The following is a 15991-nucleotide window of genomic DNA, read 5'->3' as shown; positions in this document are numbered from 1 at the left end:
GTATTTTGTAAATAAATACTTGGCAATCCAATTCACACACAAGCACTCTCACATAGTAATTGCTAGCAGGGCCTGTGATAGTCCAGGGTACCAAACCTGGGAATGGGGCACTCTCAGGGTGTTAACAGCTGAAACAAATAGTATGAACAGCTGTAAAACTGACATTGCTGACCTGTGTTGCCAACATCATACTATCATTGTATGCGTGGGAAGGGGAGAATTCACATCATCTGTGCCGGTTCATCAATTGCTGTGCATGTTAGGAATTCTGATGTGATCTATGCATGCACGTTATCACCTTCTGTTATAGGGATAAATCATGCATGCAAATCATGCATCCAAGTTGTGAAAGGAGCTACAAATGGCGTTCTTTAAAAAGATAAATAAAAGTTGAGTAAGTGGAAGAAGCGCCAAATATATCCTTGTCTGGGCACCGTTTGATCTAGGCCATGTCTGAATGGTAGTCAATTAAAAATGAACTGGAGGTCCAGACTTGGCCTCTGCTCAAACAAATGCATTGCATTTCTGCTGTTTAGACTCAATAACTCAGAATACACCGCACAAAACTGCAAGAAACTCGGAAAGTCCATTCTCCTTTTTTATTTACTTTTAAACTTTAATACCAATCTTAAAAATAATCATTGACTAATAATGTTTAAGACTTCAGTTTTGTTTTCGGAGAAGTGGGAGGGACAAATAAATTATTGGACAATAGTGAAATAAACCTTTCAACATCAAACCAATTTACAGTAAAACACAGTAAAATGCTGCCTGATTGAATATACATTCCAGCTTTAAAATACTTTATCTCAGTTCATACATATAAATCTAATACTAGGCCTGAACTCTGATAGTCATGAATCTTTCTTTGCAAAACAGTACAAACATTAATGATTCACTGTATTTTTGAAAAGAAAAAATAAAACTTTGTCCATGCACTATTTCTCCACAGAAAAAGCAGTGGAATAATCTTAGCATGCCATACAAATGTTCTTCTAACTCTTTATTCTTGTAACTTTTTCTGGGACTATAGCTGTGACAAAAAAGCCCTTTCGCTAGAGTTTCTCTCTAAATTGAAACTGAATTTCAGATGTCTGGAAATCTAACTGACCTAATCATATGCTAAAAGGTAAAGGTACCCCTGACCATTAGGTCCAGTCATGACCGACTCTGGGGTTGCAGCGCTCATCTCGCTCTATGGGCCAAGGGAGCCGGCATTTGTCTGCAGACAGCTTCCGGGTCATGTGGCCAGCATGACTAAGCCACTTCTGGCGAACCAGAGCAGCGCACGGAAACGCCGTTTACCTTCCCGCTGGAGCAGTACCTATTTATCTACTTGCACTTTGACATGCTTTCGAACTGCTAGGTTGGCAGGAGCAGGGACCGAGCAACAGGAGCTCACCCCGTTGCAGGGATTCGAACCGCCGACCTTCTGATCAGCAAGTCCTAGGCTCTGTGGTTTAACCCACAGTGCCACCTGCGTCCCTAATCATATGCTAGCAAACAGCAAAAGTGTTTCAGGAGTTGTCACCTTGTATCTCCAGAAAACTCATTCCAAAGCAACCGAGAGGCTCAAGTTGTCTTTCTGTAGCACCACACTACAGTGACCCCCACACTGGCAACCTCAAAGTTAGGCTACTGTAACTTTCTCTGTGTGAGGCTTCCCTTGAAGCTAGTTCAGAAGCTGCATTTTGTGCGTGATCATATTGCCAACGTCTACAGCAGGCATAGGCAAACTCAGCCCTCCAGATATTTTGGGGCTACAACTCCTAACTGTTGGAAAACAAGCCTTCTCGGGAGAGACTGGCAACTCTCCCAGACTCCCGGCTTGTTTACCGGTGACCTCCCTGGCTGCAATCCCCGCAAGTCCAGGATAGGTCTCAATAGGCGACATCTCCCAGCATGGGAAAATGCACACCCCCTCCCTCCTTGCTTCCCAGCAGGGAAAGGAGATAGTCAGGAAAGTCTATTTACATCTCTTTATTTCTGACTTTGCAGCACTACATATAATATGTCTGATCAGTTCAGACTTCAGCAAGCAAGTGACAAAGACTTCCTCTACAAACACAACAGGAAGGTCTCATATTACACACTGAGCAAATTCCGGTGAATTGCCCTGTGAACTGACTGTAACATTGTTTCCCACAGTCAGCCCCATCATGTGATGTTTTCACCGAGCTGGTTTGCAGCTGCGTTGCATTCATATCGTAACCCTAGCTAACAGGACCAGTGGTCAGGGATGATGGAAGTTGTAGTCCCAAAACATCTGGAGGGCCGTGTTTGCCTATGCCTGGTCTACAGTCTGGAAAGGTTTACAGATTGTTTGCCAGTTTCATCAATACATATCAACTGTAATTAGCAACACTTATGCCATGGGATGTGGGTGGCGCTGTGGGTTAAACCACAGAGCCTAGGACTTGCGGATCAAAATGTTGGCAGATTGAATCCCCACAACGGGGTGAGGTCCCGTTGCTCGGTCCCTGCTCCTGCTAACCCAGCAGTTCGAAAGCACGTCAAAGTGCAAGTAGATAAATAGGTACTGCTCTGGCGGGAAGGTAAACGGCGTTTCCGTGCACTGCTCTGGTTCGCCAGAAGCAGCTTAGTCACATGACCTGGAAGCTGTACGCCAGCTCCCTCGGCCAGTAAAGCGAGATGAGCGCCGCAACCCTAGAGTCATCCGCGACTGGACCTAACGGTCAGGGTTCCCTTTACCGCCATCCATATTTTGCTTTCTTTTCCTCTACATAACTCTTTCTGCATCACCACCACTCCAGTTCCTTCTGTGGGTCTTTTCTCTTGTCAGATGGAAGTGTGCATAGAGTGGGGTCCACAAAGGAGGGTGAAATTTTTTTACCAAGGGCAGTGTCCAATGAAGTACTTCCACTACCACAAGGATTTCTGCTTGCACAATAGAACTTCCTGCCCTTCTCTCCCCACAAACCCTCTGAGCCCTCGACAGATTTGCTCTTGAGGGTTGGAAGGAAGCCCCAGAACATATTTATGGTGACACGTAGAAAGAGGAGAGGGAGGGAACATTCTGTTGTGTAGGCAAAAAAAACCCCTTCTATACTAGTTGAGCTAGTACTTTGCTGGATACCACCCCAACATTTTACAAGTTGGCAAAAAGTGGGTTGGGCACTACTTCCATTGGTGGACCCATAGTTTCCCAGCAACTGGTGTTCAGAGGCAGACCACCACCAACAGTGGAGGCAATTCTTAATCATCATGGCTAGCAGCCATTGATAGCCTCGTTCTCCATGAATTTATCTGATCCTCTTTTAAAGAATATCACAAACTTGATATTCTTCACCTTAAACTGTCCTTTTGGGATGTTTGTGTACCAGATATTGTGCAATTTTTTCCTCTCTCTTTCTTAAACTCTGAAAAGTTCCCAAAGTGCAAATTGTTCTCTTTTTTTAAGCATCCAGCACATTATTTTCTCCAGCACTGTTCACATTCTGAATTGGCTTTCATACCACACCACTTTCAAGACGATACGATGAAATTACAGGGGAGTTACGGTCCATCTGTCTCTGGAAATAGTCTCTCTGTTTGTATAATTTGCCCGTGACACTCCATTCCCACCTCTACTATTTTATCTCAATCTGCCTCGATGAAAGGAGGAGCTGCAATGTGTGAATTTAAGGAACTTGTTAAATGTATTTAGATCCCTCAAGCCCCGACCATCTGGAATCCACTGGATGAGGCATCTCAATATGAACATCCTAAGCAGTACAAGAAAATACTATAGCCGTAAGATTTTAAGGTGACTATATTGCAGTGTAACATGGAACTCATTTCTTGGTTTGCTTTTGAGGAAACCTTGCTAGGTCAGCTAGACAATTGCTCATCTTTGTCTTAGAAAGTGAACTCACTCTAAGATAGTTGCACTATTTTAGAGTGTGCTACATGCTGCTGTTTCTCACTGACAGTCCAATGATCATTCAGTGCTACAAAAGCCAAGTAGGACACAGAAAATGCTGCAGCAATGTTAAGCTACTTCTCTTTGCTGACTTTTCCTCATCTTTCTCTCACCTTCTGAGTCTGCACTTGTTTCTTTGTTTGTGGCTTCTTGGTGGTTTTTTTTTTTTTTTTTGGTCTTCAGGCTCATTTATTTGGTTCTGGCTTCTGAGCTCATGAAGTTCCATGAAATTGTGATGGTAAACAGGTTATGCAACATAATGCTCTTTTATCAGTGGATATTCAACAGAAAAGTGGAGGTCATCTTCATGTTTCTCAGAGTGAGGCAGGGAAGCTCCAAACATTGATAGCTCCTCTGTGACTAACTTTAGATCACACCGGGAAACAACTCAGCGGGATCCCCTGGACATTATCCATGCTACATAAGTTTGTTTCCCACTTTACCTGGTTTATAATGGTCAACATTGAGTTCTATCTTTGAAACTGAGGAGGATTGGCCCAATTTGCTTCTGGTTGGCTTTTGGCTTGCCGTGATTAGCTTCCTCTTGTTTCTGCTGCAATGCTTAAAGTCTCTGTTAATTAGCACTTGGTAATTTAGGTATGCTTTCACAACATTTGGACTCTGTATTCTTTTTAGCTGCCTTGAAAACATTTAGTTTAAAAAGCAGGTTACAAATAGTTTAAATAAATAGGTGGGGCTTGGATAAAACATAATCCATAAACATCATATGGATGGAGAGGCTGTAATTCCACTGAAGGAACAGATCTGTTGTCTGGGAGTTCTCCTGGATTTAGACTTGTCATTGGAGTATCAGATGGCTTCTGTGACCAGAAGTGCTTATGCCCAGCTTAGGCTGGTTCATCAGCTATGTATATCTGTTTCTGGATCAGGATAGCCAGGCCTCAGTTGCCCATGCTTTTGTGACCATCTGCCTTGACTACTGTGATGCGCTCTATGTGGGGGCTGCAACTAGTGCAGAATGCAACTGCTAGGTGAGTAAGTGGGGCAGCCAAATAGGACCATGTGTCACTGGTCCTTAGAGGGCTACACAGGCTGCCAGTGAGCTACTGGGACCAATTCAAGGTATTAGTAATTCAAGGCCCTAAATGCCTTGCACCCAAGTAACTGAAAGAGCACATAAATGCTCAGAGGCAATTCTCAATTCCATCTAGCCACTGTCAGTGCAAAGAAGAGGGGTGGAATATTATTTATAATACTTGAAATTCAAGCACAATGTTGTACTCAGTAGAGATACAGATATCTATTAGGCACTTTCAAAGGTGAAAAAGCAACAAGATTAGGCAAACATTTCTTGTAATAGAACAAACAGTAAGGCACTGAGCAGACATGGTCAGATTCAAAGTACATTAGAAGGCATCTTTGGATCGATGGGGCTTTACATAGAGAAAATATCTTCATATCCCAGTTCACAAACTGCAGTAGAAGAGCACATCAGTTAAGGGCCAATGGTACTTTAGATATCAAATTACTTCACTTTTTAACTGTGGTCCGAAGAGAGGGTTCAGTTGAGCCAGGATTGCAATCAGCCGGAAGAGGTAGCAGTAGACAGCACATGTCACCAACATTGTGTTGATAACACTCCAGTTAGGCCCCTTAGGCACAAACCATGGCAGGACACCGCCAACCACTGCCCAGAACATGCTCATGATGGTGATGGACACCGTGAGGCTGCCATACGCCATAGCCGGGCTCTTGCTCCCTCCCTCCCATTTACCCAGGCATTTGATTGCTGAAAGTTATGTACCTGGCAACCCTGAAATTAATAATTTCGGAGGTGATTACTTTTAGGAGCCTTAAACTGTTTTTTTAGAAGTTTTAATTGTATTAGTATTGATATGTTTGCTGCCCTGGGCTCCTTTGGAAGAACGTGCAGGGTATACATCTAATAAATAAATAATATGCATTGTCTTGAACTCCTTGAAAACAAATCCCCTTGCAGTAGGTGGCTCAGCTTGAATCATAGAGCTATTTGTTTTGCAAGCACCCTCAGGCCTAGGTGCCAGATTAAGACATTTTTATTTGCCCAGACATTTTAAATTGTTTTTATGGTGTCTGTTCTGCTTAGTAGTTTTGCATTTATGTTGCCTCTCAGTTTTATTGTTGTTTAAAGGACGTTATTATATTGTATTTTTATGATTGTGCATTACCCTGGAAGCTGTTGAATGAAGGATAGTTTAGAATATATTTTTTAAAAATAACTAACTAAAAAAGAGTGAGAATCCTTCCACTTAACTTGTTTGGAAGAAGAACAAAACTTGGCATCCCATGTTTTCTCTCAGGTCATCTTAGTGGATTCAATACTGCATATACATCTGCACTACATGCAGAATTTTTCTTTTAATCAATTGCCATAGACTTAGACTCCAATATAATCTAGCGGTATTATTGTTCAAGATTGTTCCTGTCCTGGTTATTCCAACCAAATTAATAATAATAATAATAATTAATAATAATAATAATAATAATAATAATAATAATAATAATAAACCACTCTACTGAGCTTGTTTTGGGATTCCTGTCTCCCTTACAACTAGTCTTTCTAAAATCCATTTTAAACTAAATAGCTTCATAAAAGGCCCATTGTGAAAAGTAATTGGTTTGTGGGACACCCCAATAAAAATAATAAAGAGACTGCCAAAGGCAGTTTCCTGAGGTCAATTATCTTTTTGTTCCTGTTAGTTGGCTAGTAGTCAGGTCTAGCATTCCATTTTACAGGTATGTTAATCAGGTTCCAGGTGGTGACCTACAAATCCGACCTCATCAACTGCCATAGGAAAAACAAACCATCAGAGTACATTCTTCAGGCTATAAACAGTGGACGCGTGCACAACTACCTTGACAATCACCTCACTGAAACAGTACACAAACTCACCTGAAAGCAGACATGGTAGTGACAAAATGTTGTGTGGTTAGCCTGGAATTCCAATTTGGTACTCAGGTTACCCTGCATGTGTTGCATCTTTGGTGGGTATCTCCTGAACTGCTTTGGAAACTATTTCCTGCAAGGACAGTGGTTCTTGATTGGCATAATACTGTTCATTTAAATGCATGCACATTCTGAATCACCACTTACTAGTGAAATAAACTTTCAAGTAAAGGTAAAGGGACCCCTGACCATTAGGTCCAGTTGCGGATGACTCTGGGGTTGCGGCGCTCATCTCGCTTTATTGGCTGAGGGAGCCGGCGTACAGCTTCCGGGCCATGTGGCCAGCATAACTAAGCCGCTTCTGACGAACCAGAGCAGCGCACGGAAACGCCGTTTACCTTCACGCCGGAGCAGTACCTATTTATCTATTTGCATTTCATGCTTTTGAACTGCTAGGTTGGGAGGAGCAGGGATCAAGCAACGAGAGCTCACCCCATCGCGGGGATTCAAACCACCGATCTTCTGATCAGCAAGCCCTAGGCTCTGTGGTTTAACCCACAGCGCCAACCGCGTTCCAAACTTTCTAGTAAGGAGGGGCAAAACCAAAACTGTTTTAAAACTGGTCAGGTGACAACTGGGTTTGCTATCAATGAAACTGATTGTTCAATGTACTTTGGGCAGAAAGAAAGGGAGAGAGAGAGAGCTTCTAAGTTGTGCTAGCATGTTGCAGTAAAGCATTAAAATAGTCCTGTGCCTCTAAGGGTGGCCCTATTATTAGACAGAATTGATGTGGGTGTCATGAAACGGCACCAATTTGTAACTTTAAAATTTACTACTGATGCATTTTTCTTTCCAGAGAGGGGTGCTTGTGGGGTTTTCTCTCTCAGGTGCCACCATAACTTGCCAACCTGCACCTTGACTTTGGGAAGCAGCAGCACAATTTGCTGTTCTGTCTCCTGAATAAAAATACCCTCAACTGGCCCCAGGTGCCCCCTTAAGGATCAACACATTTAATGTGGCAAAAGTGTTCATCTTGTCTACAAAAACTCGTGCCAAGATAAATTCGTTAGCTATTAAGAGCTCACTGGATAGTTTGGAATAGTGTATTCTGAAGGGGATCTAATCACAGAGTTGAAGGTATTTACTACAGACCTCAGCATATTCATCTAATCCAAACCACACTTTGCCACATGCTGAGAAAATGTCACAGAGGTAAATAAAACAGACAAAGAATATTAGAATTGCATTCTGGGCCTGGAGCTGAGTTCAAGGGATACCAATGAGAGAAGGTGAAAGGTGCCGAAAGCACACACTGCTCGCAGTAAGGTTGGCTTGCTGGCAGATGATAAAGGCAGATGGAAAATCACTTACCCTGAAGCACTGAAGTAAATTACGAGAGAGATCCCCTGAGAAGACATGAGGTGAAGCTCTTGATCAGAGAAACAACACTGGCATGCATTTCCCCTTGATATTCCTTGATTTGAATTTTCAGTTTTGTAAAGGGCACTGGGTTGACAGCCCTAGAAATGTGCATCTGTTCCTTTATAAAGCAAGCAGTGTTGAGATGCTGGCACTTACCTGCTGTCCACATGGCCCCAAACCAGACTCCAAACCTGACAGCTTCATCCCCCTCTTCACCTTTATGTCCATTCCCTAACGTTTGACCTTTAATTATAGTCTAATGAATGAGGTACTTTTCTGAGCAGAAACTGCTTTATAGCAATTTTCCAAGAAATGAGCTCAACAAATGTGTCTTGTTTGTTTTTAAAAAGATACCAGGCACTTTTTACTCCCACTTTTGCCCCTAACACCCTCTGGAAATGGCACTGCGAAAGTCTCACACCATATTTCAAAAAGTTAAAGGCAGGACACACGGAAAGTTGTTGAGCTTTTTAAGAAGACCCCGAAATTGTTGGGATGTTTACCCACTCCCATCATTAAAGCTGACCAACCTTGTGGAGAGTGGCTATGGTGCTGATGAGGCCATCCCTCTGAATGTTAGACAGCAGGGGGAGATGGTTCTGCTCCTTAGCTTGCAGTTTTAAGTGAACAGGCTATCAGGGCACTGATCAGTTACCAGACAGATTAGAGGTGCTGAACATGGATGGTAAAGGAAAAAGATGTTACTCTTCACTAAGGTAGATGACCCACACTTTTTTCTAGTTTTTTCCCTTGCAGGTCCTTAATTAAATTGTGACCTTTAACCTCAAAACCAGCCTCACATGCTCATTGCTGGTGTGGAGGCAATTTGACAGCTTGCATTTCGTAGATATGACCTGCCAAATAAAAAAAGTAATTTGACCAAGACAAACCATTCTTACTGTGGAATGATTGAAATCTGAACCCCCGTCTTTCTAATTGAGCACTTATTTAAGTGGGCTGCAGCCACACATCACAAACCCCTTTCCTTTTTTGCAGAACATCAGCAAACACAGCTTGACCGTAACAAAAAAAATATTCATATTCATCCAACCTTAAAATCTGCTGGGAATGATCCAGCTGAAGTAAAGCACTTTTCAGCTTGCTCATACATATGCTTCCTCTGAAGTTTAATCCTCTTGAGTTGAAAAGAATTTCCTTCCTGGTAAGTTTTATTAGGAACTGTAGCCTTACAATTTCCACTGACTTAGCACATGATTGCCTATCTCAGTTGAAATCAACAGAGGTTAAAAGTGCTTTTCTTTAGCTGGATCATGCTGACATTATACAGGACAATGACTCAAATATCCTTGGAAAATATGAGCTCACTAGGAACATCAGATGACGTTTCAGTTATGCTTTTGCTGCTTTCATTAGCAAAAGGGTCAAGGTGTAGGAGGAAATGAGAGCAAAGATTCTGCTAAAGTCAGCATACATCCTTTTATCCTACGAGGAACCACCTGTCTATACAGAAACATGCCAGATTACCTGCTGGTATTAATAAACTTAGCTTTGTTGACTCTGGTGGCATGGTGCCAGGGTAAAGCAGCTACACCTTCAACTATGTATTGTTCCAATTTGTACTGAATGGAGACAAATTTCATTATAAAGAAAACAAAATAAACACATATGCATATAATAGCATTTTAAGAAAGTTGTGAAGATGTTTTGGGAAAGAATATAAAAAACCAACATGTCTAAGGGCTTACCCACAAAGCTGGTTCAGATGTTCTTTTTCTGATTGCATTTAATTCACCAATGCAGTATTGGTAAGATGGATGCTCCAACCTAAATCAGTCTCTGCTGGTCCATGCAGCTGATGCAGCTAAGATACTAGGAGTTGTACATTGCATATTTTGTTTATAGTGGGTTGATTGTTATGATGGTAAAAAAATGTTAAGAAACATAATTTTAAGTATTCACTGGTATCTTCAGGAAAAAAGACACGAAAGACAGAGACCCTAACAAGAATAATAATTGCTTCAGAAATTAAAGGCAATGGCAATTCCTCCAATAACTAAGAATCTTTGTCCTTTATATGAAAGCAAAATGATTCCCAATCACAGATTACTTGATTTCTGTGAAATAAACACTTAACATTAATAGTTTTCCAAAGGGGCTTTAATATACAATTCTGAATTCTACCAAACAAAAGATCAATATCTTTGCAAAAGTTTTTTTTTTAATGAAATAGTTATCAGGATCTCTCCTGGGAGTTTTTCATCCCTGAGGCAAGAATACATCAAAGACATTTTATTTTAAACTCTTATCCCCATTCTTCAGCACCTCACACATTGACATTATTTAATGGCTTGCTAATGAATGTTTATTAAATCTCTTTGGTTGAAAAGGTTTTGGTGTGGGGTGGTATATATGATGTAAAATGTAAACAATCTTTAAATGTTGCAGAACTAAATCAGTGTCTTCCTTTTAACAGGTACAAAAATGTAAGGTTGGTTATATTTAGACTCTAGTTTTGATACATGACAAACAAATTAATGAAAGATAGGCATAATCTAAATGTACAGACTGAGATGTACAGTCAAAGATGTTGCCATCATACTAGCAATCTAGCATAAAAAGGAAATACATTCACCAGTATGGGCTTAATGTTATCACATACCTTCCCAATGTTCCTAATCAGTTTTGAGAATGTTTAACACTGTGACTTTAAACTTTCACAGATTAATGTTGTTCCAATAAAGTGATGAATTCTAAGCTTTATATTTTCTTAAGCTAAATTATTAGCATTCTAGTTATTTTTCATGTTTTTTCATGCTGAAGAAGAGGTAGTTTAAGCCAATATAGATATGGATATTTTACAGTTGATTACAATTTTATATGCAATATATTTACTTGGAAGCATGTATCACTGATTTCAACTGAACTTACTTCTAGTCTTGAGTACTTTGAAGTACAACAAAAACTGTAAAATCTAAATATCTGCTCCAAATATATCTATAGGATGGGAAGTGACTTCATTATGCGCAGCATTCAACTAAATGGGCATAAAAAATAGCATTGCCTATGCCAGAATGCTACCTTTAATAAAAGAACACACTCGAAGAAATATTTTGCTACAAATTATTTTATAAACCATAATATTATCTAATCTGTATTCAAAAACATTTTAGTTCAGCTGGACATGCCAATGTCTCTTTCCCATTCTAGTGGATGAGGTTTAATGATGCAATAGTGTTAGGCTACAATTTTGGGAGGTGGGTTGCTAAGCGGGAAACCACCTCCGGTGAAGCGTGAAGCTCTGGCTCTCGTTCCTTGGTAGTCATGCTCTATGTTACTCAAGGCTCTCTCCTTTTCCCTTAGGGATGGAAGTAGGAAAGAAAGAAAGAAAGAAAGAAAGAAAGAAAGAAAGAAAGAAAGAGGGCATATTATTACATTTTCATTTTGAAAAGTTTCAAAAGTTTTAATAGCAGCAATAGCTCTATCAGGAGATCATTAAAAATAAGTTGATGAAAGCTTGTTTAGCTAAACAACCACAATTAGATGCCTGTTTGGATCTAATTAGGTGACTGCTTACGGTACGCAGAATTATTAAAAATTAGAACTAAATGAGCTCTCCTAATGTTACCCCCTCAAAATGGTCACAGTTTCTCATTAAAAGAATAATAAATGTAAGACTTGGAATTTCTAATCTTGGCACTGTTCCTCCAAATGATTATTTGTTTTTCAAATAAAAAGCTGAAATCATCAAAGGCAAAAAAGGGATTTTTTCCCCCCTCTTTGTTGAATTTTAATGAAGAAATTGTGTTAGCCATTTTCACCATTTAACAGACTTATAGAGATAATTATCCAGTTCTTTTTACACAAAGCCAACACTGCCTATACAACTTTGAACTGATAGGTGTGACCATTAGACTTAAAGCCATAGGAAGAACAATCACAACTTGAATTTAGCAGCCTTAAGAGAAAGCAGCATAGTTTAACTATCCACTCAGATATTTAATGAGGAAAGGGGGGGGGGGAGCCAGGAGAGCAATGTGAAAGACACATGTTCCTGAACTGAGATGTACAACTACATAAATGGAGCAAAATATTCAAACAAATTTATCAGATCACTGTAAACTGGTGGTACTAAAGCACAAAATGCTGTATTTTATTTTTTTCTAACAATTTTTTAAAAATCTTTGGACTTTTAATGGTACAGATCAAAGCCTCAAAAATGTCTGAAGCTAACAATAGGTTATATGTATCCAGTGCTAGTTATCCCCAAAGCATACCCACTAAAATTAATGGGCATGTCTCATCTAAAGTCCATTACTTCCACTGCATATATTTTGAGTAGAACTTAGTTGGATACAACCCTATGGTTCAAAAAACTAAATAGTTTCCTGGAGAATATTTTAAATTTGCTTCCTAGTAAATGTTTTCTTTTAAAAAGTAATTCAAGGACTGTGGCACTGAGGAAAAGAGAAAGAGTGAGATTGTTGCAAGCATGTATGCAACTGTGCACCAAACTCTCCTAAATAATGACTAATGTGCTGTGATCTCAACATGCAACAGAGAGCAAGAAGCAAAAGAGAGCTTATGACGATTTTCTGTAGCAGTCCCACAATCATGCCCTACACTGCAAATTTATTCAAGCTGTAATAGGCACTGGACTATATACTACACTAGAAAGAAGTAGCTAAACATGTGCATGTCCCCTTGACTACATGACTATTTTGGAGGCAGAAGGAAGGAGAAGGAAATAGTAAGAAAAAAATAAAAATAAAAAAGAAGAAATGAGCTTAATTCTCCTTTCTGGACTTATAAACATAATTTACTATGGAAGTGGCATAAAACTGACAAAAAATGAAAACCTCATAGTACTGTATGTAATACTCATATATATCTAGGCGTAACTCTATTCCTTATACATGGTCCATTGCCCTTTAAAAATATAATAGTAGCAGGAAATGAAATTCTAGAAATAAAATACAGCAGAGTGAATTTCTTCCCCTGTAATGCTGAAATGGAAAAGCTAAGCCCAGGGTTCAAATTCTAAAGATTATAGCTGTTTTCAAAAGGACACTTAGCTGTTGGAAATGGATCGCTAGACATTACGGTAGCTTTGTGTATTGATCATAAAGCCCCAGGAAGGCCATTAGCCACGAACAATTGTTGCTAATTCCAAACATCAAGGCAACATTATGCCATTTGCAGATGGGCAGAGGTCGCCTTTGATTGCTGACTGTTTTGCTAATTCAGTCATCAGAACTGTTTGCTATCTAAAAACATGAAGTTTGTGTGGTAAAGGAAGTAACTAGTTTGAAATCAAATTCCATATTTCTAAATGGGTACTAGTGCACGTTCTAAAAATCACGTTCTAGCACAGGAAGGAGCGAAACAGGAATATATTAAATTATTTGAACTGCCCAGTGTACATTTAATTCATAGATGGGGAGAAGCATGATTGCAAAAATCAAGACTGGTGACTGAGAACAGAATCAAGAGACTATTAGATCAGGTAAATAACGTGTACGTGCAGCTAAATAGGCATGTGTGTAATCAGATGAAGTTCTAAACATGGGGTTTCTCTCATGTTAAGTGGTTTCTGCATAAGCAAATTTGTGATGTTTGAATGATTTTGAATTGACAGGTGTGATCTTGAGAATTTCCAGAAGCAGGGAGGGTCCAGGGCGTGGGTAGGCAAACTAAGGCCCAGGGGCCGGATCTGGCCCAATCACCTTCTAAATCCGGCCAGCAGACGGTCTGGGAATCAGGGTGTTTTTACATGAGTAGAATGTGTCCTTTTATTTAAAATGCATCTCTGGGTTATTTGTGGGGCCTGCCTGGTGTTTTTACATGAGTAGAATGTGTGATTTTAAATAATAATAATAATAATAATAATAATAATAATAATAATAATAAAAATAAAATGCATCTCTGGGTTATTTGTGGGGCCTGCCTGGTGTTTTTACATGAGTAGAATGTGTGATTTTAAATAATAATAATAATAATAATAATAATAATAATAATAATAATAATAATAAAAATGCATCTCTGGGTTATTTGTGGGTCATAGGAATTCGTTCATTATTTTTTTTTCAAAATATAGTCCAGCCCCCCACAAGGTATGAGGGACAGTGGACCGGCCACCTGCTGAAAAAGTTTGCTGACCCCTGGTCCAGGGTTTTGTAATATGTAGCTGATTTTGGAAGACTGACTATATACTCTGTTCAGATTCCAATGTGAAGGAACAAAGCCCTCATCAATGAGAAACAGCAAAGCAGTTATTGGCATCCGTCTGTCTCGAGAGACAATGGAGTGCGCCTTCTGGGGTGAAGTCAAACTGCTAACACCCCATACACCAAACAAAGCAGTGATGGGGTGCAATTAAAATATGTCTGGAAATAGCAAACTCAGAGAGGAATTCAGCATCAAGCTATTATGATCATTACGTCAGTGCAAGCATTTTTTCTTGGAAGATGAAATGATCTCCCCTCTCCTTCCCCTACAGCCAATTTGGGGGTGGAAGTGGGTGCACGAGGTATGCACAGGGGAGAAGGGGGGAGCCCTGTTGCACTAGCAGGACTCATTGCACTGTCTCCTGGCTAGTGCAACTGTTTACTTGAGTCTGGACCAACATAAAAAGCCCAGAACAGAAATTAAATGCAGGGGAGAGGAGGGCAGGATGTGGCTGAAAAAAAGAGTTGCAATTAAAGGATTAAGAAAGCTGGGCACTGACATGGGAAAAGAGATAAAACTACACTTGAGGGAATTTTCACACAAGTGACTTACAGGAAGTACTCAATATTTGGCAATTTCACATATCTCACCAGGGGAACATGTATCCACACACATGAGATTGCTGTCATAATCCGATCTCAGCTGGGCAGTAATTTATTATTAAATAATAAAATTATTACCACCACTGATACTATCACTTACTTGTTTTCATGTTCCTTGCGTTTTTGGGTGAGGTATTTCTTCTTTACATTTAGAAGCTCATTGGCAAGTCTTTCAATTTCATATTTGTATTCTTGACTCTGTGATTCATACATGTTCAATTCAGAAGACAAAACCTTAAAAAAAAACAAGAACAAACAAATGCCATCGGTGATTTGTTGTCTTCTTGTACCTATATGGCTTTTATAAATAATTGTTATTTAAATCTGTCCCTGTACTGGGTAACAATTCTCTCATTCTGCATCATCATGATGCATTAATTTATATACTGCTTAGTGTCTGGATGTTTGTAAGCAGTTTACAAAGCATAAAAACCAGTTTCACAACATGGTTAAAATACAGAATCATTAAAAGCATGCCATAATTAAAATACACAATGAACAGCTTAAAATACACAATAAAACAATCATTTAGTTTCATTGATACCAATATTGATAGCAGTTATTATATACAAACTATTTCCATTTGCACAGTACATGAATAGATATACTATACTTACTGTGACATTCTGATCTTTTGAGAAATTCAAGAACCATATTCAAGTGGCTTAAAAATCATAAGGCTTAGAAAAGAACAAATTTAATGTTTTGTACTTGTGTTTTTGTTTCTCTGAGTTGAATCAGACTAAGTTACAGAGTAAACCCCCTGAAATAAATGCACATGACTAACTTAGATTCAAGTGGGTAGCTGTGTTGGTCTGACACAGTTGAAATAAATAAAAAATAAATAAAAAATAATCCACTAGCACCTTAGAGACCAACTAAGTTTGTTCTGGGTATAAGCTTTCGTGTGAATGTACATTTCTTCAGATACCAATATTGAATATTGAATATTGAATATTGTTCTTGGCTATC

The 15991-nt window shown here is 39.4% G+C and overlaps 2 protein-coding genes across 2 annotated transcripts in view; both read right to left on the bottom strand.

Annotated features, from left to right (window-relative positions):
- Positions 1–2029: 2029 nt before the first annotated feature.
- Positions 2030–5644, bottom strand: LOC310763838 (V-type proton ATPase subunit e 1-like). The gene has a single exon (XM_083616669.1). It carries the CDS (start codon positions 5623–5625, stop codon positions 5404–5406), a length of 222 nt encoding a protein of 73 aa, XP_083472795.1. The 5' UTR covers positions 5626–5644; the 3' UTR covers positions 2030–5403.
- Positions 5645–10331: 4687 nt separating this feature from the next.
- CFAP58 (cilia and flagella associated protein 58) overlaps positions 10332–15991 on the bottom strand; it is a 168665-nt gene continuing 163005 nt past the window's right edge. The window contains exons 9-10 of the mRNA XM_083616650.1: positions 15120–15253; positions 10332–11547 (exon numbers count right to left, since the gene is read on the bottom strand). Of these exons, the coding sequence (XP_083472776.1) occupies positions 11427–11547; positions 15120–15253 (255 nt within the window). The 3' untranslated portion in view covers positions 10332–11426. The remainder of the gene's footprint in view (positions 11548–15119; positions 15254–15991) is intronic.

This window comes from Podarcis filfolensis (genome assembly GCF_964270895.1).
Source record: "Podarcis filfolensis genome assembly, chromosome: 5".
In the NCBI taxonomy this organism is placed as follows: Eukaryota; Metazoa; Chordata; class Lepidosauria; order Squamata; family Lacertidae; genus Podarcis; species Podarcis filfolensis.
The sequence above is the reverse complement of the archived record's forward strand: the minus strand, read 5'-3'. Positions and strand labels throughout refer to the sequence as shown.